This window comes from Actinia tenebrosa, unplaced genomic scaffold, assembly GCF_029948245.1.
Source record: "Actinia tenebrosa isolate PJP-AT-01 unplaced genomic scaffold, QUT_ActTen_1.0 PGA_scaffold0__85_contigs__length_37466705, whole genome shotgun sequence".
In the NCBI taxonomy this organism is placed as follows: Eukaryota; Metazoa; Cnidaria; class Anthozoa; order Actiniaria; family Actiniidae; genus Actinia; species Actinia tenebrosa.
Genome location: NW_028292569.1, coordinates 14288536 through 14314870, shown reverse-complemented (window position 1 = coordinate 14314870; position 26335 = coordinate 14288536). Strand labels below are relative to the sequence as shown.

Here is a 26335-nt window from a genome sequence, read left to right as displayed (position 1 = left end):
TTTACAATCAGATAATATTTAAACAATGGAATCAGTAAAGGTTATATACCTATCGGCGAAATGAATTTTCGTGGACTGGAATACGAAGAACCGTCTTAGAATACGAAGAATCTAAAGTATTCGACAACTTTCTTTCGGAATTCACAAATTTTGCCGATCTTATATGGTTGCTATGCCAACAAGTCCTTGAGAGAATGTGTTACCAGATATTGGGTGGCTTCATGGAGCATAGATATGGCGCGGACATTAAACTCTTGTCGACCTGAAAAAACAGATTCCCAAATATCAAACAATCGCGAGAAAGGAATCCCAAAGTATAAGATCTACGTTATTTTATGGTTTATATCGACTTTATGCTATGCTAACTCTTTGACAGGAGAGTTTGTTTTTGATGACCATGAAGTGATTGTAACGAATGTGGATATCAGGTAAGCAAGGTCCATCCTCAACGCGAGACTGATCATGAGAGTGTTCATGTTGTGTGAAAGAAAGCGTGATGAATACGCGATACAAAAAAATCGAACACGTCCTTTCACAACACTTAAAATATTGAACTGAAAGAAAGCAAAGAATCAAATGTTGCTAAAATACACGACACAAACGTGTTTTCATATTTAGGCTTAAAATGTGATTGACCTGTTTTTTGTATCACCTTTTACCGAGTAAGAATTACTATTTATAATAAACCAACTTAGCTCAGTTAAAGCCGATACCAATTCTACTTCGTGTTTTTTCGCTACGAGTCAAATGTTAGGAGGCTATATGCCAAAGGTTAAATTAGATCAAAATTTTTAAAAAATTCTGAATTAGCCAGAGAAACCTACTTTGTACATTATCTATCTTGCTGTCACTTCACTGGCGTGAATTATTTAAAATTCAAACTCATTCTTAGTACACCTGCTTCAGAAATAAATAAAACACAAAAAGTAGGAAGAAATTCTAAAATCTACAAAGAAATAAATAACATATGGATTGATAACTTTAGTATACGCTTCGACCTTTATCAGAAATGTTATTTCGTGATCTATTGGAGTTCCACTGCACAAACACGACGGTCTAACTTTTTGAATATTTTATTTTAAGTAGCTCAATATGGTGTTTCATATAATCCTGTTTTCTCCTCATTTCCCCCCTCTCTATTATATAACGCTAGCTACTCTGTCTAGCTCTATTATTCCGAGAAATATTCATTCGACAGTATAAGAAAATATTCTCCCAAAATAAAAACAACATTTTGACAGTTCTGTGTCTTTCGAGACGTAACCCAAATATTGGATAAAAACCTTTTGACTTATTCATGCCAGTTTTGTTTCCGTAAAGGTTCTGCTTTTTGTTTTCCCTGCTTAAGTATAAATATTATCGCTTGTTTGTACTTGTTATTTTATTATTGTGTATATATTTATTAGTATTTTTTGTATGTTTATCTGTAAAATACCCAGAGCGTCTTGAAGAGTCATTCTTTTTCGGCTTTTCAGTCTCGCACGTGACTTGTTACTAGTAAACCGTTGTCTTTTAGCGTACTTTTATTTTGTTATCTTAGGTTTTTTTAAAGTAAGCAACGCTGGATCTCATTTATTCATGATACTAATTCAGTTTAGAGACGGCTTCGACCAACTAAGCATGACTTTTCCCAAGGATAATCCAAGCGCATCTAAGTGCTTTCAAGGATAATCAATCGAGCTATGATCGGCTATTAATGATTTTGACAAAATGAAAAAATAAAGAATGATGAAGAAAATGACCAAATTTCGATTTGAGCATTGCTCGTGATATATTGTCTTAAAGTTTAGTGGATTTCCCATATTGTGATGAAGAAAGTAAATCGTTAATATGAATTGTCATACTAGCAGATGGCGTACACATTCAACCATCCATTCAATGTTTCTCACAGACACCATAACATGAAGTCAACGAATTTTAAAATCAAGCGGAACTCGCCCAATTCCGAGTTCATTCATTCACTTCAGTTTTACTTTCGGCGGAAGACTAAAAAATATATTTCGAATTTCAAAGGTCAGTTGAATAATTTGCTTCAAAGAGCCTGAGTCTGGGAAAGAATAATTTAATTTAATTGACTTTTAGTTGATTTATTATTGTTTTTATGCTTTGTTTTTGTTTTTCTCCAGCCCAAAGAGTCCGTTAATGTCAATATTTCAACACGACTTCTGGGGCGACTCCATATATAGTAACACATCCCACAAGTCCTATCGACCCGTCACTATCATTACCTTCAGATGGAATTATATCTTCGGAGGCCTGGACCCGACTTTTTATCACGTGGTCAATATTTGTCTCCATGGAGTGGTTACTATTTTATTCACGTCTACTTGTGTGGTGTTATTTCGTGGTTTGACGTCATCGAATACTTGCGCCTTATTGGCTGGTTTGTTATTCGCCGTTCATCCGATTCATACCGAGGCTGTGTCGAGTGTGGTTGGTCGAGCCGACTTACTTTGTGCGTTGTTTTATATACTATCGTTTCTTTCTTATACTCAATCAATAGTACTGAAGACTCCTCCTCCATGTGGGAGTCGAACTAGCAGTCATTCATGGACGTGGATTGTAATGAGTATCGTATTCTGTGTTTTGTCAATGTTAAGCAAGGAGCAAGGAATAACTGTAATTGCTGTATGTATAGTGTACGATGTACTGTATATCTGCACCATCCAACCCAAGGATGTTGTGTTTATTGCCAGGAATCCCTTGGTTGTTCTTAAAAGGTAAGCTAATATTCTACTAAGATTCTACTGGCTTTTACTCGGATGAAAATTTACATGCTGGTTCGATCTGAATGGCTGGGCATTTTGTTCAGCCTTAAAGGGGGATGCTGCTATCCTTGTTTTGCACTACCCTGCATGTGTCGTTGGCCTCGTTAATGTTACGAGTTGCCAGACACTTTTGCATGAAACCCTGTGTGTAAAAATGTCGCGAGATAAATATAGCGAGTGTGTAACAGCGTAGTTCCTTGTGAAGCTTGCTGCGCTGACGTACACCTTTCTAGCCAAGAATCGTTCATACGAGCTTCGCGCATTTAACACGTTTCAATACTTATCATGAAGATGTATCTCTTGCAACGCCCCGCCCTTGCGTTCGTTGAAAGCGGCTTCACAAGGTAACAGGGCCTTAAATAGTATAGACCTCGTTATAAGATTGCACGTCAAAGAACCATCCTTTCGCGATCCATGTTGTCCAAAATATATGATAAAATACAAAAACCATATGCAGCTGCATAAGTTGCTTCATATACTGCGAGGATCAACTCAATTTGATACATCACAACCGCAGTACAAATACATTCTCATACACAAAACTAAAAAAAATCAGAAACGCTTCATATCTTACACTATCCGTCTTGTGTAAAAAATTAAATGTTATTGCGTTTACTGACCTTTTCCCACTCATTTGCTTTGCAGTTTAAAGTCGTGGCCAAAGTGGGCGCGGCGTCTTGCGGAACGACTCTCATTACTCATGCTCAGTTGTGTAGCACTGCTGTACATAAGAATCGTGGTGATAGGTGGAGGAGCGCCAAAGACTTTTGTTGAATCTGACAACCCAACTTTCTTCAATCCAGACTTGTGGACTCGATTTAGAACGTACTTGTATCTATGTGCATTCAATGCGTGGTTGTTGGTGTGTCCAAACACTCTGTGCTTTGATTGGTCAATGGACAGCATCGCTAGGATAGAAACATTTAGTGACATTAGAAACATAACCACGCTTTCTTTTATAGCTGTTTTAGCCTTTTTAATTTTGAAAGGTAATGCGTACGAATGAATGAATGAACACTTTTATTTAAACAGGGTAATCCCTTCAGTTACATGGAATGTATAACTGCTATCAATAGGAGCCTACGAGAGAAAATGAACTAGATGTTTTTCTCTTGTTACAAGATGGCGTCTATTTCGTACCCTAAAACAGCCCCAAAATGCACTGCAACTCGACCCAGGTTTTCTCTAATCCTCGGAATGGCTCATTTTCGTTCCCAGATCCTCCTCGGTTGTCGTTCCTCCCCGTCAGAGGCTCTGGGAAACCCTACAAATTCTCGCGATTTGATTGGCTTTTAAGAAGAACAATAGATCTACTTTTTGATTGAATAATCAAATGTTTTTGTTCGCAATTTGTAGATTTCACAAAGCCAAAGTCCTGTCCTTGCTTGCTTGTCTTGGAAAGACTTCGCGCATGTGCTGTGAGGAAGTGGTCGCAATGTTCCTTGCTTCCGGTTGTAGGGTTTCCCGGGGAGGAACGACAACCGAGGAGGATCTGGGAACGAGAATTGGATTGGCTAAGATAGAGATCTAAAGAGACCCTGTTTCAAAATTATTTTGGATGCGGGGAGTAACAGGAAAATACTCATTCATCATTCAGCCCCCATGCAACAATGTATTTCCTCTCATCCCAAAAAACTGAAAATAATTCGGTTCGTCTTTTGTTCTCTTAAAAGGTCTCCAGTCTTACTCGTCTCAACACGCAGACGACAAAGACACCGCAGTGGCTATTGGGACAACCACATCACGTGACATAAATAGAAATGTTCAAGAGAAGGCCTCCAAGACAAGACACTTGAGAAATAACGTCCAGCGTAAAGTAGGCTATCAAGTTTGTTAACATCATGCATTATTCTTGAGGAAGGTTTTTCTCTTATAATATAACGTTTTGAAATATGACGTCACTAGCTAGTCATGGACACTGGTAAACAAAGAAAACAACATCCAAGAAAATGACGTGGTCTGAAAGGAAAAAACATTGCTCTCAGCCTGACTGCGTCTAACATATACATATCAAATCATATTGTCGTGTATTCATATAATATTTCCATAATACTTCTCGGTATGTTCATTTTTTCCAGTATTCTTCAGATGTGCTGATTGGAAGGACGATACTCCAAGGTCTCTCTATGCTCATCATCCCGTTCATTCCCGCCTCTAACCTATTTTTTCCAGTAGGGTTTGTCGTAGCAGAGCGTGTCTTATATATCCCCAGTATGGGCTTTTGCATCATAGCAGCTCTTGGAATTAGCAAAGTATTCAGGAGACATGAAACAGAGCAGAACACAGAACAAGACTTAGCTGCCAAGGTAAACTGACTCTAATATGGTTTATGGTTTAATTACCTATTTGGTTCCTTTGATGTAAGAATCTTTTCACATAAGTACCCTTATCATGTATGGGTCGATGTCCTGAAAGCTTGTGTAACAATAGACCCTTTTTTCAAGGTTGCGTGCGCATCCAAACTTAAGGAACTTGACGAGCCACGATACCAGAACACGAGTATTATCATGCATTGCTATTAAAAAAATTTTCGATAAGAATTCATAAAATCGATTGTTCTCCTCTTTAAATATAAAACTGTCTTCTCAATACTCCTTTTTACAGTTCCATTCAGTGACCACGAACAATAGTTCCTAGACGAGGGTGGAGTTACCGCGCATGATAAACTGTAGTTTTGTTATGCGCGGTAACTCCAGCCTTGGCTAGGAGCTATTATTCATGGTCACTGAATGGAACTGTAAAAAGGATTATTTTACTGAATTTGCGTTTTTCAGTTTTGTGACCCGTCAAGTTGGATACGCACGCAACCTTAAGAAAACGGTCTATTCTGGCTTTAAAAACTCGACGCAGAAGACTGAAACGAAAAAGGATAGACTATATAAATAAATCCTATACGTACAACGACATCCTCAAACTCATATTGTTTTGACTCGTACTAACATTACGGAGGCTGATCAAGGCGGGCTTACTAAGTACATGTCCACTATCCCCTCTTCGGTTTGGAATGCACAGGAACATTCTGAAAGAAACACTACATCTCCAAGAAGTTAAGTTTTTAAAATTTTTTTTCGAACGACGGACCTGGTACGACTTCTAGTATTTTTGTTTTCTCGTATGTTTCGAAAATGTACAAGTGTTTGATTTAAATTTTAATTAATAACCCAAAGCCCCAATGTGCATCAGTTCTTAACTAGTTTAATATTCCTTTGACAAATAATGTCTCTCTCTCTAATCTCTGTCTGCAGGAGCAAGATGTTTCCTCGCTGCTCACCCTAGGGTTATCCATAAAGGGTGCGGTGTTGTTCTATGCCTTGCTCATTATCTTTGCAACCAAGATTGTGCATAGGAACATGGAATGGCAAGATGATGGCTCCCTAGCAGCGGCTGGACTCAAAGTCAACCCTAGCAACGCAAAGATCCATCTCTGTATGGGGAACTACTTAGCTAAAAAGGTATGCGCACGTATCAGAAACCGGTATAACCCCAGTAAAGTCTATTCTTAAGTCCAAGTAAAGGCTGATTTCAAAACAGCAACATATCAAAAATGACGTCTCGTGCACAAGAACCAAGCACATTTTTTTGGTTTCTTTAGAGAGTCATAATATTCAAATGTTATTTTCTTGAAAAAGTGTACTTTCCCTAGACCCCGCATATTCACTTTACGAATGGCTTACCTTTTAACTGTTGTCCATGTCGTCAGGGTCTGCGCTCTTGTGAAGGTCATTACCGCGAGGCGCTGAGGATTCGTCCCCATTACACCTTGGCATGGGTGAACGTTGGACTCATCCTACTCAACACAGGTTAATATCACAAGAAAAATTCCTTCTCTATGTATACATTCTCTTTTCTGTGAATAAAATATTTCGATTAGAAAATCCATTGAAAACTTGCGGTGGCATGGCTCATGTTACGAATGGTTTCGACATTTGAGTTAGTTCTGATATGAAGACACGTGCGGCTATAAGACAATGCAGTACGTTCTGCACCGCGCGGAGTCTGGGGGACAAAAAAAGCAATTATTATCTGAGAATTGGAACTTATTGTTTTGTCCTCAAGATTGAGCTGCACTCCTAAGTGCTACAAGGGGTCTATTCGACCAGTTTTCCTATTCCTAGAAAAATTTAATGTGTAAGCTACCAAGTTGGGGAAATCCTGCATTGCGCACATGATGTCGCACATTGTGACTAGGTGTAGGCAGGGACTCTATTCAAGGGCTTCCACCTCGTGTACTTACTCCAGCCTGCACTCAGGGCACCAAATCTGCTAGGTCTATATATCGGCAAAATAAGTCCTCACCTTTCGATATTTATCTCCTGTTCTCTAGGCCGTCCCCACGAAGCCGAGTACTGTTACAACAAAGCATTGTCCATCAATCCCAACAGTCCCAATGCTAACACCAACATGGGGAACTTACTACGCCTCGATAAACGATACGAGCAAGCAGAGATTCACTACAGAAGAGCATTGTCTTCGAGAGCTGATGATCCAATGTTGTTCTTTTATCTTGGCTCAGTGCTGGAGAAACTAGGAAAAAACATGGTTAGTGTTAATGGTTTTCACATCCGCCATGTTGGATGAATTTAACAAAAGATTCGTCGTTAGTCTCTTTTGTTATATCGTCCAACATGGCTGCGTGTCTTTTGTTAGAGTATTCTGTGTGCGAGTAGTGCGGTTTTCTACCGGTTTGCGCATCTAGCTTTACCAGAGTACATTCATTCTCAGTGTAATATCAGTAACTACAGTGGATGACCCGTTCTTATCCGGCATCGCTTGCGCGCGCGCAGAAGTACCGTTCCTCACACACGAGTAAAAAATCTAGAATATTTCCTCACATTCTCAAATAACATACAAAATAAAGTTCAAATTCAAAGCTACACTGCCTTCAGTACATACTTTTTTACGATTTTCTTTTTAGGAAGCCAAGAATTGTTATTTACAGAGCATCACTTTAATGCCCTCGCATTCCAAAGCTTATTTCGCGGTGGCAAGAATATTGATTGAACCAATGAACGATGATCCGGCAGACAGCGCCTCATTGAAGACCTTAGAAACGGTGGGTCAAATAACGCAGTAAAAATAAGAATGAGAAATGATAGTTGAAGAAGTGGTGCGTGATATTCTCGTGTCATATTTGTTTTCGTAATATTCTCCTACAGGCTGAACAATATCTACACATCGGCTTACGCTACGAACCAAACGACATCCAAGCAAGATTACTCTCAGCTAAACTTCTCCTAAAACGAGTAAGACATGATAAAGCTTACCTCTTGCTTATACAATGATATTTAGAGGACACCTTGGGCACCTTGCTTGGTGTCTAACTAATACAGGTGTCTGTTGAATAGTGATGCATTTTAGAGTTGCCGGCATTTGCATTGCTGCGCGGCCACCCCAGACAAAAATCGCGACGTGCACTTTGCAATAGACTGCCGTCAATCAAAGAAGTTGACGTCATTTACACGCGTTTGGATCGGCCCGGTGAGTGTGGCTCATAATACTTGTAAACAACCGACAAGTTTTGGCGCCTTTTGAATCACACACGCGTGTAAATGGCGTCAACGTGTTTGATTGACGGCAGTCTATTGCAAAGTGTACGTCGCGATTTTTGTCTGGGGTTGCCGCGTAGCAATGCAAACGCCGGTAACATGGGAAGAATGCCGTTCTTTTGAATAGTGATGCATTTTAGAGTTAATATGGGACGAAGGCCGTGTAACTAGCTGATCGTATAATAAATGGTGTCCGTTAAAGAGGTATCACTGTAATGATATAATGATGAAATAAGGGGAAGGTCAGAAGGTCAGGGGTAGTTTGATCACTATAAAAACTTGTAATAATTGAATCAATTTCTCAACAGGGTAACCTTGCGATGGCCAAAAATGAATTATCCTTCATTCTATCACATGACCAACACAACACAGAGGCTAAGTACCTAGTGGGACAGGTGATGGATAGAGATGGGAAGTCAGATGAGGCAGAGATATTGTACCAGTCAATCCTAGAAAAATACAATCATACTAAAACAATACAGGCACTACAAAGATTGAAATACAAAAGAAATCAGGACAGTCACTAGAGTGCTCAGTAAATACATGTACATTTTGAGAAAAGGCGGGAAAAGTGGATTACCTCAATCAGAAGACCAAATTTTCTGGAACTTTCAGATTGGAATGATACATACCATTTGTTTTCCAACTGGAATTTCCAGATTTCCAGGGTAAATGGTAAGCACCACTGATTTCTTTTGTTTCGTCATGTTATTCTTACAGCCAGGATAATTTTGATAAGGCTTAACTGTGTCATTTCATGTGCTAACCTTACTAAGGTGTGAAAGGAATGTTTTAGTTAGATATTGAACCATGAATTCAGAAATCAAGAGAATTATCTTTTTGTTAGCAGTAATTTATTGTTGAAGGATAATCTATTTAAAACATAGTTTATGACTTTTTGTATTAGATTATATATCATGTGAAGGATTAAAGATTACAAATTTGCAGTACATTTGTTATTCATTGATTCTACTGTATTTTCCCACTTTCAGAAAAAATTTCAAACCGATCTCTTTCAATTTCAGACCATTTCTCATTATCTTGATGAAAAGATTCTCTGAGTTGTATCCATATTCATGTGTCTTCTCATGTGCAACTGTTAAAAAAAGAAATGATACTCTAGGGAATGAAACCTGGTCTGAAATTGGGAAAACATTATGCCCAACCTAGTAACCAGTAACCTTCATTTTTATCAAACTCAAAACCAAGGCTTCGACAAAGGAAAACAACCAAGTTCTTATTTATACTTTTTATTCTGGATTATTTCTTTGTACATCTACAAAAAATTATAGCTAATAGCTTCAAGGTCAAGCTAATTGTTGACCTAATTTGACATTTACAGACCCATTACACAAATCTCTTCAAAGAAGATATAATTTGTACATAAAATTGTGATTTTTGACGTTTATACAAATGATTGATGCCTAAGTCGACACCAAGAAAATAATTTATCATTGAATGGTATGACAAATATACAAATACTGAATTGTAAAATGGACTAACTACCATAAAATCTAAATTAAAGTAAATGAAGATAAAATCTTCCATATTTCTAGTTCAAGTATAAAAATATAAAATTGTGTTTGCTAGAAATATATATTTTTTGAAATCTACTTTTATTTCACTAATTTAGTATTTCATTGACTTGCCTTAAACAAGGCTGTAAGTGTTTATTTATGGAGCAGGCTTCTTCCAGTCTGTAGGGGGAAAAAGATATAAAAATTTAATATTTAACTAGGTGTCCTAGCACTAGGAAATATCGTTACAAATGAAGAAGTGTGTATAAATAATTTTAGAGCTAAAAAAAATAACACTATATCATTTCTAAGCAAACACAAAACTTTGAACAAATAGGCTCAACTAATCCACCAGAATTGGAAGCTTTATTCTATTAGGATAATAAAATGCTAATATTCTTGGGGTGCTTGTTACGTCATAGGCACCATGTTGGTTGACGATAACAAAGCATTCCTCATTAGCTTCTCTTGTTGAATCAACCAAGATGGCAGTTGTTTCATTGTTATTTATATCTCAAGGAATTTTGGGTTATGTAGTTGCACTCCGAGAATAAGAGACCCTGGATTGAGACGGCAAGTGAGACAATAGCCTCTACTTTTTGCATAAACACCTATTTCGAAAATCGTTGTCGCACCAAGAGCCTCAAGTAACAAGCCAAGGCTCCAGAGAACATCGGTACTTTTAATTTTAATGGATTTATTCTTGGTTCATGCAAGTGGCTATAGCTCTCCACTAATTATCATCTCAAGAAGCCTTGCTTGGAGCAATTTGTGAAGTCAATGAATGAAAATGCACCATGAATAAACTAATTACAGCTAAAAGTACCGATGCTTTCTGCGGTCTTGGCTTATTGCTTGAGGCTTTTGGTGTGACAACCACTTCTGAAATAGGTGTATATCCAATGAACTTTCCAATCTCACCACTTTTATTTGTATGCATAGTCTTCTATATTTGAGTAAGCCCTCCCATGCCTTATGGTTCACCAAGGTTCTTGTTGCAAAACCAGAAAATTGTTTGGAATAAGCTTGATATCTCAAAAGCTCCCCAAAATACTGATATGGCATACTTTAGGGTTGGCACTCTAGCTTTTAGGCTCACCTTGTTTGAAACATTTTATATTCTTGTATAGTGAATGAACCATTCGATAAGGCTTGTTGGAACTGAACAGCCAGGGTTTTGAAACAAGATGATTTGCTAGTATTATGTGCAGGGTTGTCCCATGTAGGGAGGTCGTCAACATTTGACCATGCCATCAGAACATACTCCATAACTGCTGTCCATAAACCTGAGGTAACTAGATTATTACCTTGATCAATGCATTCCTTCTGTTTAAATAAATAATAATAATCAATGATTAATAAATGATGCATAAAAAATCTACCAATGTTTCATAAATATGAATTTTTTAGGCACTAAACTAAGAAATGAATAATTAATACATATACATTAAATCTAAAAGGTAATCTTTTAAAAGGATTACACCTTTATATCTAGTTCTAATTCTAAAACAAGCTGTTTAATTGTGAAGATTATTTTTTTCGGCACAAACCTTGAATGCTATAACATGCGAATGCACTCTTCGATAATTAAACGAATCTCTTGTTGACCCAACATGGCTTCCTCGATGAGGGAACGCTTTGTAAATACTTCGTTTAAGAGTCTTTAGTCTCGCCTCCATTGCTTGTAGATCAGGTTCGGGAACCAGCTGTTGAATCTCCTATGAGGACAATAATAAAAGAGTATTATTACGAAGAAGACCACAACATCGGCGTGGCTCTGCTCGAAGGAACAAAAGAACTCGTGCGCATTTAAATATAAATTAAATAAAAACTCACAAATTTTAGCTCAGCGGAGATATTTCTAACACCCACCTCTTCGAGTTCAGGATGCCGATCACATACTAAGGTATCCAGAAGATTAATAAGCTGAGACTTCGTAAGTCCTTGCAACTTATTTTGCAAAGACAACTTTTTAGACCCATGGTTGTCTACTCGAAGCTTCTTCTTCGGCCGTGCGCTCGAACTAGAGTCCAAAATATTGAATTTTGAGCTTTTTGCATCGTTAGGACTAGTTGGTGTAAGAAGAACTGAAGGTAATCCACCAAATTCTTCTTCTAATGCATTACTAGAGTCCATAAGATCTTCTTCATTTGATATTTCGGAGAGGAGTCGTATGATAGGAGGAGTACGTGGTGTCTGTGCTCTTGTCGTTTGCTCGGCTCCAGCTGCTCGAGGGCTCGAAAATGAAACAAAAATATTGTCATCTGAAGTCCTGGTATGTCTTAAACCTTGAATGATGTTGTTAAAGTTGGCTCTATCTTTTAAAACGGACATTTTTAATAGTAATATGAGGTCAAGTAGACCAAAGGTTTTCCATGCAAGCCCCTGGTTCCTTTGTTGGCGAAGCTTGAATGGAGTCGCTTGGTTATTCCGCGCCAAACGAATTCCCCGCCAAACTACACGATCCCTGATTGGTCAATCAATACCTCGTCTCCATGAACAATCAAACCCGGAACAGGAAGTAATTGTCCTCAATAAGAACCTTCCTTTTCTCCCATTTTTTCATTTCGCTTAAATTGTCCCTTTCAAAATAAGGTAAAAAAGATTAATCTACATGTTTTAAGATTAATTTATCGCATTATAACGGATGAAGTGGGAAAATTTGATATTTTTTGGATATTTATTGTTTTACGTGATAGCGCGCGATCAAACAACTGAAAAACGCGCGCAGCTCTCAAAAAAACCGGTTGAGATGAGTCAGGTAAAAAATGAGTAGATAACGGATTTAGCAATAACATGATGAGAAGAATATCTCCCAAGAAACCAGGTATTATTGATTTAATTTGAGAATGGTACGAGTAGAAACGAGTCTTTAGATATGCGACATTTGTGCGCTTTTCCACATGTGTGTGTCAAAATTCGTTTTTTTAAAACCAGGAAATGTGCAGGATAATCGTGAATCTACAAGCGGAAATACTCTTTCTATTAAAGAAGCAGGTATAGTAGTTAAACAATTTGGGAGTAACGAGAGATGTTTCTAAGTTGAATTTAAATCATTCTTAGTTTCCTCCAATTTTAATCTAGATGAACGACGGTTGAGAAAGCTTAAAGGATTCCTGAAAAGTGTTTCTTACAATGGAAGCGAGGGGATGCAGTTTGAAACACTAAATGATACCTACGGTGACGCGCTACTGCTAGACAGCCCGCCATGTATCGACTTGTTAACACTAGGGGAGTTCAAATGCAATCCAACACCCTTTCTTGTATCAAGCTGCTTCAATAGAACACAGGTAGACACCAACACTAAAGGGAAACTTAGAGGCTCGAGGAAGACTGTGAGAAAAATGACGCCAAATAGATCAAGAAAAATCCCCACGCCAATTAAGAACGCGAATTCACTTGCCGAAATTTATGGGAAAATGGATGGCAAGGAGAAACAAGTTAAGCCGACGCCAAGCAGGAAGCAAGGAATATCAAAAGGAAAGGTGGGATCAGTGGAATTTGGTAAGGGAAGAAGATCATCGTTGGATGCTGCTGTAGAAACTGCTGTTCAATCAGGGAGAAGTCAAACCACGCTAATGAAAGATGTGGAGGACGAGCAGAAAGAAGAAAAGGAAATCAAATCAAAAAACGAGTCCCCGAAGAAAGAAACTAGCGAGGAAAAAATTAAAGTACGAGAATGCGCAAAGGAGAGAGGTGACGAAGACAAGACCAGGAAACAAACGAAAACAGAAGACAAAAAATTGAAAAGTGACGAAGATTCGTCCAAGACGAAAGAAGAGATAACAAATGAGACCAAAGAAAACAAACTAAACTGGCAAGAAAGCAAGAAGGAGGAAGACCAGAAATCGAGCGACATAACACAAACTTCAACTTCTGGGAAGTCTGGGAAGAAGGGTGATAAAGAGAGCAAATCCGGCAAATCTGCCAAAAAATCGCATACAACAAATATTGAGCCGGTTACCGGTAAAACCAGTTTTGCAGAGGCAAGAATAAATGAAGCCAAGAAAAAGCAAGACATTGAGAAGTCATCAAAATCCGACGACAAAGGCACGAATAAACCAAACACTTCCGGTAGCTATAAAGAAGAAAAACAGCCTCATTTGAAGGGGACTAAATCCTCAGTTACTAGTCCCGTTGCTAGCACCTCAAAAGAAAACACGACACCAAGTACAAGACTGAGAGTAAAATCCAAAACTAACGATGGCGTCAATAAGGCTGGTCGACAGGTTCGACTCAGGAGGGAGAGACCGCTGACCTACAGTCACAAGACAACCGCTTCACCAGACAGGAAGGGTAATAAAGCTAGTGGACATGGTTATTCTATTCGTAAAAGACACTTGAAGAAAACAAACACTCGATAAAGAAAATATCAGGCAAATTTTAAAAAGCGTGGTAAGGTGAAAAAGGCGGGAAAGCGAGGGAGCGTAGAACAGATTTTTGACACCTCATTTTTGGTCAACATTTTAAAAACTTTTAAATAATTTTCCTTAAAATATGACTATTGGCATCTTCAGGTCAAATGTTTTTCGGTGTGTATTAAATATTTATTTAAAATGTAATGGATTTAGCAATAAATATTTTATATCATAGTTGTTATATAAACCACAGGGAGCCCATCTTGAAAACCCACTTTTAAGTTATCTGAAGAACTTATCTAATAACCATAAATACGCGTTTCTACGGCGACGAATCAAAAGGTGAAGACTGGAAGTCTGGTAACCAGGCCTGCACTCTTTTTCTCATTTCTAGTTTCCTCTTTTCTTTCTGACGTTCAGCTGCAACCATTGGAATCAGTTTTTTCCAGAATGTGATGGCGAGCTTTTGTAAACGCCTGAAAACAAAACAAGAAAGGAAACAAAATACATATTTCATGTCTTGGATTATATCAGGAAAGCAGTGCCGCCATATTGGATTAAACAGAGGAATTACCATGATGGGTTTCCTTTGCTATATCAAAAAACCCGGGAGGTGATGTTTTTTTTCCAGTCCTTCGTTTGGTGAAAAGGAGCCAATCTAATCAAAGTACATGGAATGAAAGTCAAACGCATTTGTTATGAAGAAGCCTGTTACAAGGAGTATTCATTTGTAATATATATATCTACAGTAACCTGCGTCACATCCGGAATTTGCTTCAGTATTTACGCAATCTCGTACCCAGAGCCCTTATTTCTTACTGCGCATGCTCGACGAAATAACTGTCGAGCATGCGCAGTAAGAAATAAGGGCTCTGGGTACGAGATTGGTATTTACGAAGAAAATTTCGGATGTGACGCAGGCTAAAGAGCAGAAACTGAGCAATAATTTTTAGATATATAATGAGTCCTAGCATTAAAGGACTCATTATATTTCAAAAACTTGTATATTTATTTATTTATTACTCGGGCTTTCAAAGAAATGCCCGAGGTATAAATTGGGCTTTATTTGCGTTCTGTCACAAATCGCAGTTGCGTTCAAAGCGCATGCGCAAGTTTTATGCGCTTGCGTAGTATGCGCCACATAAGCACATGGTCGAACAATGGCGGAATTTTTCAAGGTTTCGTCAGAAGGATGACAGTGTTCACGAAGAATTCTTTCGATTTTCTGCTATGAACCCCGAGTTCACGCAGATATGCGTCTAGTTTATTTATAGAAGACACGGAGATTTCTAATAGAAATTCAGCTTTACAGCCTCGATTCTTATCAAAGCTTAAATTCTTTAAAAGGGGACAATGTTAAATTTACCATTGGTTATGTTCGTCAGCTTGTTGTTCTTTCTGCCATAATGCAATCTGTTCATTGGTTACATAGTCTTGCCATATATGGAAGTATCTTTTCAGAAGGTATGACGCACAATAATCTTCAGCGACTGCATCAAGACGAACCATGTGTTGACCATACTGAAGAAAAAAAAAGGATTTATATGAGCCTTTCCATTTATGCATTGAATCATCAAGAAACTATTCTCACTGAATAACTAATTAGCACGGAGCAGTATAATTTAACTTCACGTGCATGTCTTATAATTGTTGGACTCTTTGCGTAACGTCGTTCGAAGCTTCGGAAGCCTGTTTGCTGTCCACACCACCGCCACCAGCAAAGAGAACCAACATCGATGGTGTGTACCTCAAGAGCATTTGATTGGCTAAGAGAAGACCTTTTCTGAGTTCGATAAACAGGATGCATTGTGGTCTAGATTCGGTATAAACAACACCCATATAAGGCATGATGAACAAAAGATGTTTTTACCCAAGCTAGACCATAATGCAACATGTTTGCTATGTCAGTAATTGTCCATAGTACTGTGGTTTCCCCACGAGAAACTCTCCTCTTTCAAATAATACGCGGTGCTCCGATTGGTGGAACAACTTTCAATCAGCTACCAAGTCATCACAAACCTTACGCCATGACCTCCAGCTTCGCCTTAAAATTATTTTCCGATAAAGCTGGTCAGCAGCCGCCTCCTTGCTGGCCTTGTTTTGTCTAGTGTATTGTAACCACGGGTAAAAACACGTGATCACTAGTGCCTGACCATGATGCTCCACGGCACTTGAGAAGTTCTGATGTGCCATAGCAACCAGCTGTTTCCATGGCGACATACCATACTTAATCATCAAGGTTTTGTTAAAGTGTTCGGTTGCTAGGGAGTTGAGGTTTCGAAGATGATCTTGTCGGCGCTTCTTTTCAAGTTCCATCTAGAAAAGAAATACTGATTTTGTCAAATTTCTGGATGAATTTAGAGTACGCCATTTTTTTTTTTTTTTTTTTTTTGGTTTTTCGCACATGACTTCATGAACACCATTTTGCAAGAATTTAAAGATTTTTCATTTAATTCAAAATCATTGTCGTAAACTACCTACCTCTTGCTCCAATCGTTTTTCCTCTTTTTTCTTTTTCATAATTTCTTGCTTCTCTTTCAAAAATTCTAATTCTTTACGTTCTTGTTCGAGTCGTAACTTGGCCTATAAAAACAGCAAAAACGATTAAAATATTCAAAATATCTGGCCATCATAACTTTATATTTATATGTAAATAATGTCAGCACAGAAGAAAATATGCCGGTAAAACGTGAAGACAAAAATTGGTAAACCTCTATAGCTTTTTGGCCTTTTAATGATTGGATTCACATCGCCTATAGTGCATTTCAGGCTTCGCATACAAGATGCAGTCTGCAACAAGATGCAGCATGCAACAAGCAACAAGACCTTCACCAACCTTTTTCAAATAGCTGTATTGCTTACCAGTTTTTCTTCTTCGAGTTTTCTTTTTCTTTCATCAATTGCTGCTTTTCGTTCTGCCCTGAGTCTTGCTCGTTCTTCCATTGCTTTGGATTCAATGATAAGCACACTATGCTATCAGGAATTGTATTTTCTATGCACAAATAAGGTTTTAACTGTAGAAACCTGACATACTCACCAAGGAGAATAGGCTTCGTGGTAGGTCTATCTGACTTGATTTTTGGTTCCCTGGACAAAAGCTTATTATTAGACACTGAACTTCTGTCGGTATCCGAGTCTGACCACAGCTCCATTTCCTCTCTACCGTCAATATCCTTTACGTGTAAGTTACTAGCAGACCCATCCCCTCTTCCGTGGGGAGTGTTGGGTTTCTTTTCCACCAGCATCTCGACAGATCTACTCCTTGTTAGTAACTTTTTGTCGCTGTTTTTTGACTGTCGCTCTTTTAACTTTGATCTCAGGTCTTCCACTTTGTCTGCGTGACTCAATGTTCTTCGTTTCGTACGAGGCAGTCTTTGGACATCATTGCCATGTTCAGTTGAAGCAGGTTTGTGGCTATATCTTGTGTTTTTATCTCTATTATTGGGTGGCTTACCCCAAGCATTTGTCAAGGGTTTTCCTGGAACACGTTCTTCGTTTAAGCTGCTTCGGGCAGAATTCATGATTCTAGTGTTTACTTTCCGAGGTCCTTCTGAAAATATTTCATCCTGAAATAACAAAATGAAAGAATGATTGGAATTCTACAAAATAAAATGAATGACTGTGAATGAAAGAAATTGAAAAATAGGAAGTTGTGGAGAAGGTTGCGGCATACATTTCTCAGTCACCAAGCGGCCAACTGCTTATGAAAAATGCAGCCTTAAAATGAGAAAGAAAGGATAGAAAGGCATTGGGATGGAAGAAATGCAATAAAGAAAGGTTGCAGTTAAGTAATGAATGTCTTACAGGATAAAATAAGAAGTGACTAGCATAACAGACTTCTTTACCTTGGGCATAATGTTTTCCTATTTCAGACCATGTCTATCGACAATAAGATTCTTTGTTTGAGTTGTATCTATATCTTTGTGTCTTGTCATGCATAACCATTAAACAAAGAAATCATACTCTAGGGGATGACATGTGGTCTGAAATGGGAAAATATTATGCCCAAGGTACATAAAGGAGTAAAATACTTACCACTTTCCTAGCTGTACTAGGAAGTGGAATCTCCTCATCTTCTACATCTTGGACTGACAGCTCAGCATTTCTGTCATCGATCTCATAATTATCTTTCATTTTCTTTTCTTTTTGATTCCATAGCCTACCACTTGCTGCAGCTTCTAGAAGTGCAGCCATTTTGTTAGCCTTCTGTTCCTGTTGTTTCATTAGTTCTCGTTCTTGTTTAGAATGATGTACGAATATTTGCCATGAATTGAGGCATCGGTGAAGAAGATGTCTGTGGTAAAAATGTATGGCCGATTGTTCTTTCCTAGAAGAGAAAACAATTCGTAAAATATTCAAGCAACATAAAATGCCTACAGCAGTTTGTATACTAGATAACATAATATCTTTAGTTACCTGTGTTTTTCTTTCATCTCCATAGCAACAGCCTGAGCCTCTTTATCAGATTTGATATGCCAGATATAAGCCTTCCATGCATTCCAAGCCCTTAACTTCATCTTCCAATCAGCTAAGGCACGAGCCTTACCCAGTTTGATACGTTGGTCCACTACCACAGAATACCAGGCCGAAAAATACTTCTGGAAAAGCTACAAAATACAGGGATTGTATTAAAACAGAAGCTTCACATAGTGATCATGTAAAATGCAGAAATAGTGCATTTTTACACAAAATAGAACAAAACAATTTTCACAATTTTGATGGGCTTCTCCAATAAAGCGATGACACATGTGCACAAATATGTGACTGTCTCAGGACTCTGAAACTTCACTAGTGTTGACAAGGGCTTCCTAAATATTGATTGGCACCGCCAACATGATACTTGGGACCCAAATGTAAACAGTTACACGGGCCCCAAGAACCAGGAATAAAAATTCAAGTGCCATCTCTGACAACATGCTATGCTTTAGAAACCACACAATGAACATCTGAACATCTCTACACAAACTGACTATGATTATAGTTAGTGAAAGCCAAGATAGGGGAAAACATTTAACGAGTCTGATACCCTCAAGTTGCTGCGAGCTTCCTCTGCAGCCTTCTCTTCCATCTGTTTGAGTAACAGTCTTCTCATTTCTTCAGTTGCCTCTTTATCTTCCCTTTGCTTTTTTTGTTTTATTTTCTGTTCTTGTTTCATTTCATCCTGAACCATAGCCCTTGCTTCAGCTGCCAAGAGCTGTTCCCTAAATTGAAGCATTAGACAAATGCTATCAGTGATCCAAAAACCTTTTACATAAATATGTTAAATAAGAGTCAAACATTGTTCCTACACATATAAACATAGGCAAATGCTATCAGTGATCCAAAAACCTTTTGCATAAATATGTTAAATAAAAGTCATACTTCGTTCCGACACAGACAAAACAAAGCAGTTATTGTTGGGGCAGTTTTCTCAGGTGTAATCATGGATATTGTCCCAGAAACCAATAAAAATTGACCTGTTTTCAAGGGTACTACAGGGGTAACTCTTATTTTCTTGGGACATTAAAAACTTAACAAAATTAAAAGTCTATTCAGCTTTGGTCTCATAATCAGTGTTCTAAATTCTGCAATATTCTTGCTAAATTTCTGAGCATCAGACATAGAAATGGTGGATATTGGAAACAGGAATTGCTATGGTCAAAGTTATCACTCTAGTGAGAACATCCAGAAAGAAAGGCCACAGATTTTACCATTATAGGAATCAAAGAAACTAGTATCTCTTTTGTTTTACCTCTCCTTCTGCTCTTTCTTCATTCTTTGTTCCTCTTCCATAGCTTTCCGTATTTTATTCATTTCCTTTTGCAGCTTCATTTCCTCTCTCTTTGCCTTTACTTGCCTTTCTTTCTCTTCTTGTAGAAGTTGCTGTCTTGCAAGACGCTGTGCCTCTTTCTGCGCTGCTTTTTCTCTTCGCTCCTTCTCCAAGTCTCGTCTTCTACTTTCACTCTTTTCTCTTACCTAGATCATGCCAATAATATGAAGTCAACAACCTCTAGGCTAATCAAAGTCAGAGTACTGTAACTCACAGATTTAGTTTGCTGGGTTTTGCAGACAGATGAAAACTGGAGATTAAGAATACCTGTTTATGTCTCAGTTCCATCTTGGTTCTCGGATCTCTTCTATTCTTTTTGCTATCAAATCCTAAATCACTTAAGAAGTCATCCTTCACTACTTTCTTGTCCAGCATATTACGAACAACCTCTTGGACTGCAATTTCTTCATCCAGTTCCTCATCATAATCAATACCTTCAGCAGAAAAATAAAGTAGGTATATGATATTCATTCCTTACAAGAACATACAACATGACAAGTTTTTTCTTTATTATTAAGAACTGTTTGTTTATTACGGCACAGGGGGGGGGGGTGGGGGGTTGTAATTTAAATGGAGGAGTATATTTTTGAAAAAACATTATTTGAGGGGGTTAAACTTTGTTTTTGAGGAATAAAGGGAGGGTAAACTTTTTAAGACAAATAGTGGGAAGGGGGGGTTCAAATTTACACAATGTTTTGAAAGGGAAGTACGTACACTCACAAAAATATTCTTCCCTCCTCCCATAAAAAAGTAGTACCCCCCTTCCCCCATCTGCAACGTTATTCATAAACAGTCCTTTATGTTGAACTTTCTTTTTTCTATATGTACATTCTTTTGCAATTTATTCCAAAGACTAAAGGAACATACCTGTACCTAGTTTTGGAAACTGTGAAGACAACTCTGTATATGTGTGGTTGTCATTCAACGCCCCATAACCAAGTGCATAATCACTCCCTGATGCAGTTAGATCTTGTTTTCTTGTCTTGGGGTTTGGTTGAGTCAAAGGGTGAAATGCCCACTTCTCATCATAAAATTCCAGCTCAGGTTCAATCGTTTTAAGGGTTTTTTCTTGTACCCATGAGTTGAGAAGATCTTGAGCTGGACAATAAAGACCAAAATTTGAAATACACAAACTTAAAGCCAAACAAAGAAATAAGTGTGTTTCCTGTTGTGCAACCAACCCTAATTTTCTTGCCAATTTTTGCCAACCCTAATATTTTTTCATTCCCAAATGCACCACAGGGTTCCCAGTAAGCTCATTTCCACTGTTGTATCAGTAAAACAAATCTGACCTACCGACCCCAATTATTTTTCTCACGCAACAGGAAACACACTTATATTTTTGTTTGGCCTAATCTAAAACTGTAGAAAACAGCTGATTTAGATGTGCTTGAAGATTTTACCTTCTGATAGAGCATCATCATCTGCGTAAACTTGATCCAGAACACCATGATATCCTTCACCGAACACTTCCCGGGCTGCTTCGTCTGAAGCTCGTTGGACATTCTACATTCCATCCATCCAATAAAAAATAAAATGAATTTAACTTATTTAACTGAATAATTTAAAATTTACAGCTATCTAAAGAGTCCTGTTATCTACGATTTACAGCCTAGTTATAGTATATTGTACCTTAATCCAAGTCTTTATGTTACTGCCACTGTTGAACTAAAAGAAAAAGATCTAAAAACTCTGTGAACTGTTCATAAACAATCACCAATGACAACAAGAAGTCCTTACCGATGAAGGCTTAGTTTGCCTCTTCCATTTGAACAAATCTGATCTTGCCCCGGCCATTGCTTTTCTTATCCTTCTTCTGACATATTTTTCTTCAAACCAAAGGTTTTCGCTCAATATTTTGAAGAGAAAGAATCTTTGTTCTTGTTGTTTTTGTCCGCCATTTTGGATCTTACCGCCATGATCTTCCCATATATCTTTGCGGGTGCCTCGTTCAAAATCAACACAGGGATCCCAATCGTCATTTGATTCGGCTGCACTTTTTCGATTTTTTTTTTCTTTTCACTGAAGGCATACGCAGAAAATATTAGAATATTTGGATGAGTGTGAGAAGCCACAGTATACAACACCGTGACCACTTAGTATAACTCGTACGGGAAGTAGTGTCATGGTCACGGTACGCGTTTTGTTTTTAACCGCGAGGTTTTTTTTTTTGCAAAATTAAAATCCTTACAAAATATTAAATAGTACATACTGATCACGCAAACACAAATGGGTTCAGCAGGGCATCAGTAGTGAGACAATTTTTTACGGAGTTTTTACTATTACTCAAAGGAACTATTGCGCAACGCGCCAAGAATTTAAAATTGGATGTTTGTTATGACAAGAAATAATCCACACTGGTGACGGATTTGCTTAAATGTTTTAATGAAGCACCATTCTTCTAATGCTAGAAGATTTTCTTTTTAGGTTGTTTACAACTTTTTTTGGAAGAAAGTACTAGGTGAAATAAATCGAACATGACTTTACTAAAAATCTGCTCAAAAACTGACGAAATGCAGAGAGAAGAAAACGAGTAGTTAAAAGGTATCATTTGATATCACACAGTAATGCCACACCCCTCATGATCCAGTGATCGGGACTTTGTACCGTTTTAAGCCACAGGGGGGTGATGTAAGTCAAGTCTGTACGCTGTGGTTTCTTGTAGACAGGACACTGGTACAGGCGTGGGTCTTTCGGTGCTGTAGAATTAACTGCATACACATGGACCACGGGTAGAGGGGTGAACAGCACTTTAGGCTGGGACTCTACGAGTTTACAGCCACGACGATCCCAACTGGCTCCATCAAGGAACAGGCCATATACATACACACCCTCCTGAAGAGATGAAAAACAACACAGTGAATAAAATGAAGTGAAAATAAACGAAAAAAGAGTCCGAATTCACAGACAGCTGAGAGAGGGAGAGAAAGAGCCATCGTACACAGTGAGCAACATGATGTGAAAATAAACTTACAACTGGTGGTGACGTAATATCCTCTTTCATCTGTTTGATGACGTCATTATGGAGTACCACTGAGTCTAGGGCCCAGCCCTTGTGAGCACGTGTTACCTCTTGTCTCATGGCTGTAAGGAAACCTTGTGGATTAAAGAACCCGGTCATCCAGAAGGTATTGGGACGACCCTGGAATAGCCAGGCGGAGAACTGCGTGTTGCGCTCGATCAGCTCGGTGAACCAAAACCCAAGGGTGGAAGATTCCCAGGAAATCTGATCAATACGAACAAGATTACAAGATATGACATTTAAAAAATTAGACAGACAGACGGACGGACATTTATTTGGAATATTGAACTGATCGGTACGTAAACTTGGTTTCGAATAAATATAAATATATGTAAATGTATAAATAAGTGTGTGTATTAATAATATAGTGATAAATATTAAATCATAGGTATACATACGTAAGTATACTCTATATAAATTATTGAGTTTTAAACACTTTTCAATTATAATTTATTTTATGCGTAAAGAAAATGGGGAGGGGGAGGGAGGGAGGAGGGATAGGGGAACCCAGGAATGGTGGTGGTAAAATTTGTAAATGCTCACTGAGATAAATTTGTGGACAGTGGGATGGGATGGGTAGGGAGTAAATAATGCGTACCTTCCTCCATAAGGCTGGTACCCGGGCATCATACATGTTGTCCAGTGCGTCACGAAGGTTCTAAAAGCAAACAGAACAAGAAACAGAACAGGTATTTATAGCCACATTGACACTGAGAAGCGGAGCAGTTTAGATGGTGAAGGATTGTTGTTACCTCGCTCATGATGATGGTGCCCTCTATAGCAAGCTGGAGGTCAGTCAGGGTGTGTCTGACAAGGGTGATGACTCGCTGCATGCGATCAATCTCTTGTCGTAAAAATATGTTCATGGATGCCAGGGCTCCCATCTTCTGCAGTCTAGCTCGTACCTAAATAGATGTATAAGAAATTACTCATCAGTTTGATTTTATCACTGGCTACAACTTTTTCTTGTTATATACTACTGTTATATGATCGAGCAAGGGGATCATGATAAAGATTCCTCTTGATGAAGACTGCTTGTATAGAGAGCATTAGAAAGTGTGTTAAGGTTGAAAGACACATGGTATGGACAGGCAGATCTAATCATACAAGACAGACACATGTACATGGGTATACCATTGGATAGCTACATGTGCAGTATTCATATAGCACTAGAATCCGCCCGTGTCCCCTGTGATCACATGGGCGATGCCTGCTGCTTACCTCGTGTGGAATGTAATCGTCCGGTAGCTTCTCCAGCATGTCTGATGCCAAACGCATGACAATACTCTCTCGAGTCTCCCCGCCACCACCCCCACTGTCTTTGGGTTGGATGCTCATGATTGTATCGAGTACTTCCTTGGCAGTATTGCTTTGGTAACTAAACATATGTATAAATATTCACTATCAAGCATGTGCTCTTTAAGCCCACCCTTTTCAAAGTTCCAGATCCATTATAAATGTATACTATAATCAAAACAATGCACTTGATTATCTTACGTGATATCAGCGTTAGGATGCAAGCCAAACACTTGTGGTGTGTCAGAGGATGGCATGGCTTGGATGGCTTCCATAAATTGATCCAAGGTCTTGCACTTAGGGATGGGATAGCCAATGTAGAAGTTGAAGCTGTCGACAAACATATGCTCTCCAAACCATACCTTCGATTGAAAAAAAAAGATAAGCCATTTGTATCGCCCTCGGCTTTGTCGAAACTGTGTCGAAACTGTGAACGTACGGTACTGATTTACAGCACGTACACGGTACGACATGCCATAACATTGAAATGGCTTCCTATTGTTTTCCAGTGATCTGTCCAACCACAACGTGTAGATACGGCTACGTCAAGTCACGGTACGGCTGCATCACGGTCAATTACGCCTACGAATTTGTCGTATCATACGAAAACCGCTCCATAATAACAAGGCACGGTAAAGGTAATGTATGGTATTGATAATGTAATGAATCAATTACAGTGCGCAAGATCAGCGCTCATCATATTTACATACGAATGCTAACAGTCATGGAATGTCCGTACATTGCAACATCTACTCAAACTCTACCTTTGAAAAAGTGTTTAGTAACCTCTTGTCATAGTCGTCGGTTACTCTGCCACCATACTGTACCTCTCCCAGCATATATCGTACAGTGTTCCAGGAAATACCCTAAGAAAGAAGAGATCAACTTTCAACTATAGGCTTGCTTGATAACTTGATTTCTAAATTACGACAAAAAATATATACAGCAAACATCCAAGGGCATTTGGTACGGGAGGGGGGGGGGGGGGGGGGAGAGGGGAAAGGTATGCATTTCACATGGTATTAGCCAATCTCAGGTTGAGGAAAAAGTTGGCATTGCAGTTTATTGTAGCTGATATATTTTCTGGTGATTTAACTGGTCCAGGGAGAAAGCCGTTTCAAAAGCTAGGTATCGCACGTTTCCCACCGCGTGGAAACTATGCATGCAGTTTGATGTAATTACAATAAAACCATTGAATATGGGGTAACCTTTTTAGGATCCACATCATCCAAGTGGTTCTGAATGAACTGTACACTAGCCGTGAAGTCTGCCTGGTTGAATTCGTATGGGATGTTCCAACCAAGCGGACCAAACTTGCGCCTTTCCTAGAAATAAGTATTGAGCATAAGAGATATATCATTAGTTATCATTATTAGTTATCATTAGGTAATGGGGTAAGATTACCAGGGGAAGAAGGAAGCATTTTTTTTCGCAGGCGGGACAGGATACACCATATTTATCTTGCTTCAATGATTTCCCATTTCGGACCACATGTTATCATTCACTTGAATATTATTTCTTGGCGTATGAATGAGATTCACCAAAAGATCTTATTCTCAAAAGAATAAGACGTCTCTGGAGTGGAAAAAAAAAACGCAACCAAGCTAAAGTCTATAATTAATACCTAAGATATGGCAGGGTTCTGCCATGGACTATAAAAGGACTGTATCGTGTGAATGATACCTGTACTACAGTATGCAGGAATGCCACAGCACATAACATAGGCTTCCACTGCATCATATTGTTGATATCCAGTTGATCTTGAGTGATCCCTGCATAGGTTCTCTTCAGACCCGGTTTCACGCCTTGTGGCGGCTCGTTTGTAAACTTGATGGAAGACTGAATACATATATAAAACACTGTTACAATGATCTTTTACTAGATCTCGCTTAAAGGGCTACACTTCACTCTAGCAAATTGCTCCATCAATGACGGAGATCGGTAAAAAAAAAGCATTTTTGCAATTTTTGTGCACGCGTCGTTACACTCGTTGACTTTTTTTAACTTTAATGGTATTGT

At 38.5% G+C, this 26335-nt stretch overlaps 4 protein-coding genes across 6 annotated transcripts; 1 reads left to right on the top strand and 3 right to left on the bottom strand.

Moving 5' to 3' along the window:
* The first annotated feature begins 82 nt into the window (after nucleotides 1–82).
* On the top strand, nucleotides 83–9234 carry LOC116303767 (protein O-mannosyl-transferase TMTC4). The gene is made up of 11 exons (XM_031713367.2): nucleotides 83–428; nucleotides 2127–2720; nucleotides 3414–3757; nucleotides 4442–4584; nucleotides 4847–5074; nucleotides 6014–6220; nucleotides 6469–6568; nucleotides 7093–7307; nucleotides 7684–7821; nucleotides 7925–8011; nucleotides 8623–9234. Exons 1-11 carry the CDS (start codon nucleotides 235–237, stop codon nucleotides 8839–8841), a joined length of 2469 nt encoding a protein of 822 aa, XP_031569227.2. The 5' UTR covers nucleotides 83–234; the 3' UTR covers nucleotides 8842–9234.
* A 186-nt stretch (nucleotides 9235–9420) lies between these two features.
* On the bottom strand, nucleotides 9421–12372 carry LOC116303773 (uncharacterized). The gene is made up of 4 exons (XM_031713374.2): nucleotides 11704–12372; nucleotides 11382–11549; nucleotides 10931–11157; nucleotides 9421–10011 (listed from the first exon to the last, which is right to left on the bottom strand). The coding sequence occupies exons 1-4, from the start codon at nucleotides 12163–12165 to the stop codon at nucleotides 9939–9941; spliced, it is 930 nt and encodes a 309-aa protein (XP_031569234.1). The 5' UTR covers nucleotides 12166–12372; the 3' UTR covers nucleotides 9421–9938.
* A 1977-nt stretch (nucleotides 12373–14349) lies between these two features.
* On the bottom strand, nucleotides 14350–21920 carry LOC116303774 (coiled-coil domain-containing protein 191). 3 transcript variants are annotated; one of them, XM_031713375.2, is made up of 15 exons: nucleotides 21739–21920; nucleotides 21631–21666; nucleotides 21402–21504; nucleotides 20866–21096; nucleotides 20266–20432; nucleotides 19921–20144; nucleotides 19216–19390; nucleotides 18606–18796; nucleotides 18225–18516; nucleotides 17227–17755; nucleotides 17052–17134; nucleotides 16671–16772; nucleotides 16209–16505; nucleotides 15556–15710; nucleotides 14350–14665 (listed from the first exon to the last, which is right to left on the bottom strand). In XM_031713375.2, exons 1-15 carry the CDS (start codon nucleotides 21793–21795, stop codon nucleotides 14512–14514), a joined length of 2796 nt encoding a protein of 931 aa, XP_031569235.2. In that variant the 5' UTR covers nucleotides 21796–21920; the 3' UTR covers nucleotides 14350–14511. The 3 variants fall into 3 exon arrangements, with proteins under 3 accessions (XP_031569235.2, XP_031569236.2, XP_088888379.1); XM_031713376.2 differs by having other exon boundaries at nucleotides 20872–21096; nucleotides 21739–21911; XM_089032253.1 differs by having other exon boundaries at nucleotides 14591–14847; nucleotides 21739–21911.
* A 511-nt stretch (nucleotides 21921–22431) lies between these two features.
* LOC148913559 (dynein axonemal heavy chain 8-like) lies at nucleotides 22432–26104 on the bottom strand. The gene is made up of 9 exons (XM_089032239.1): nucleotides 26000–26104; nucleotides 25525–25641; nucleotides 25081–25182; nucleotides 24518–24678; nucleotides 24242–24398; nucleotides 23773–23925; nucleotides 23619–23678; nucleotides 22973–23224; nucleotides 22432–22833 (listed from the first exon to the last, which is right to left on the bottom strand). The coding sequence occupies exons 1-9, from the start codon at nucleotides 26054–26056 to the stop codon at nucleotides 22546–22548; spliced, it is 1347 nt and encodes a 448-aa protein (XP_088888365.1). The 5' UTR covers nucleotides 26057–26104; the 3' UTR covers nucleotides 22432–22545.
* Between the last annotated feature and the right edge of the window lie 231 nt (nucleotides 26105–26335).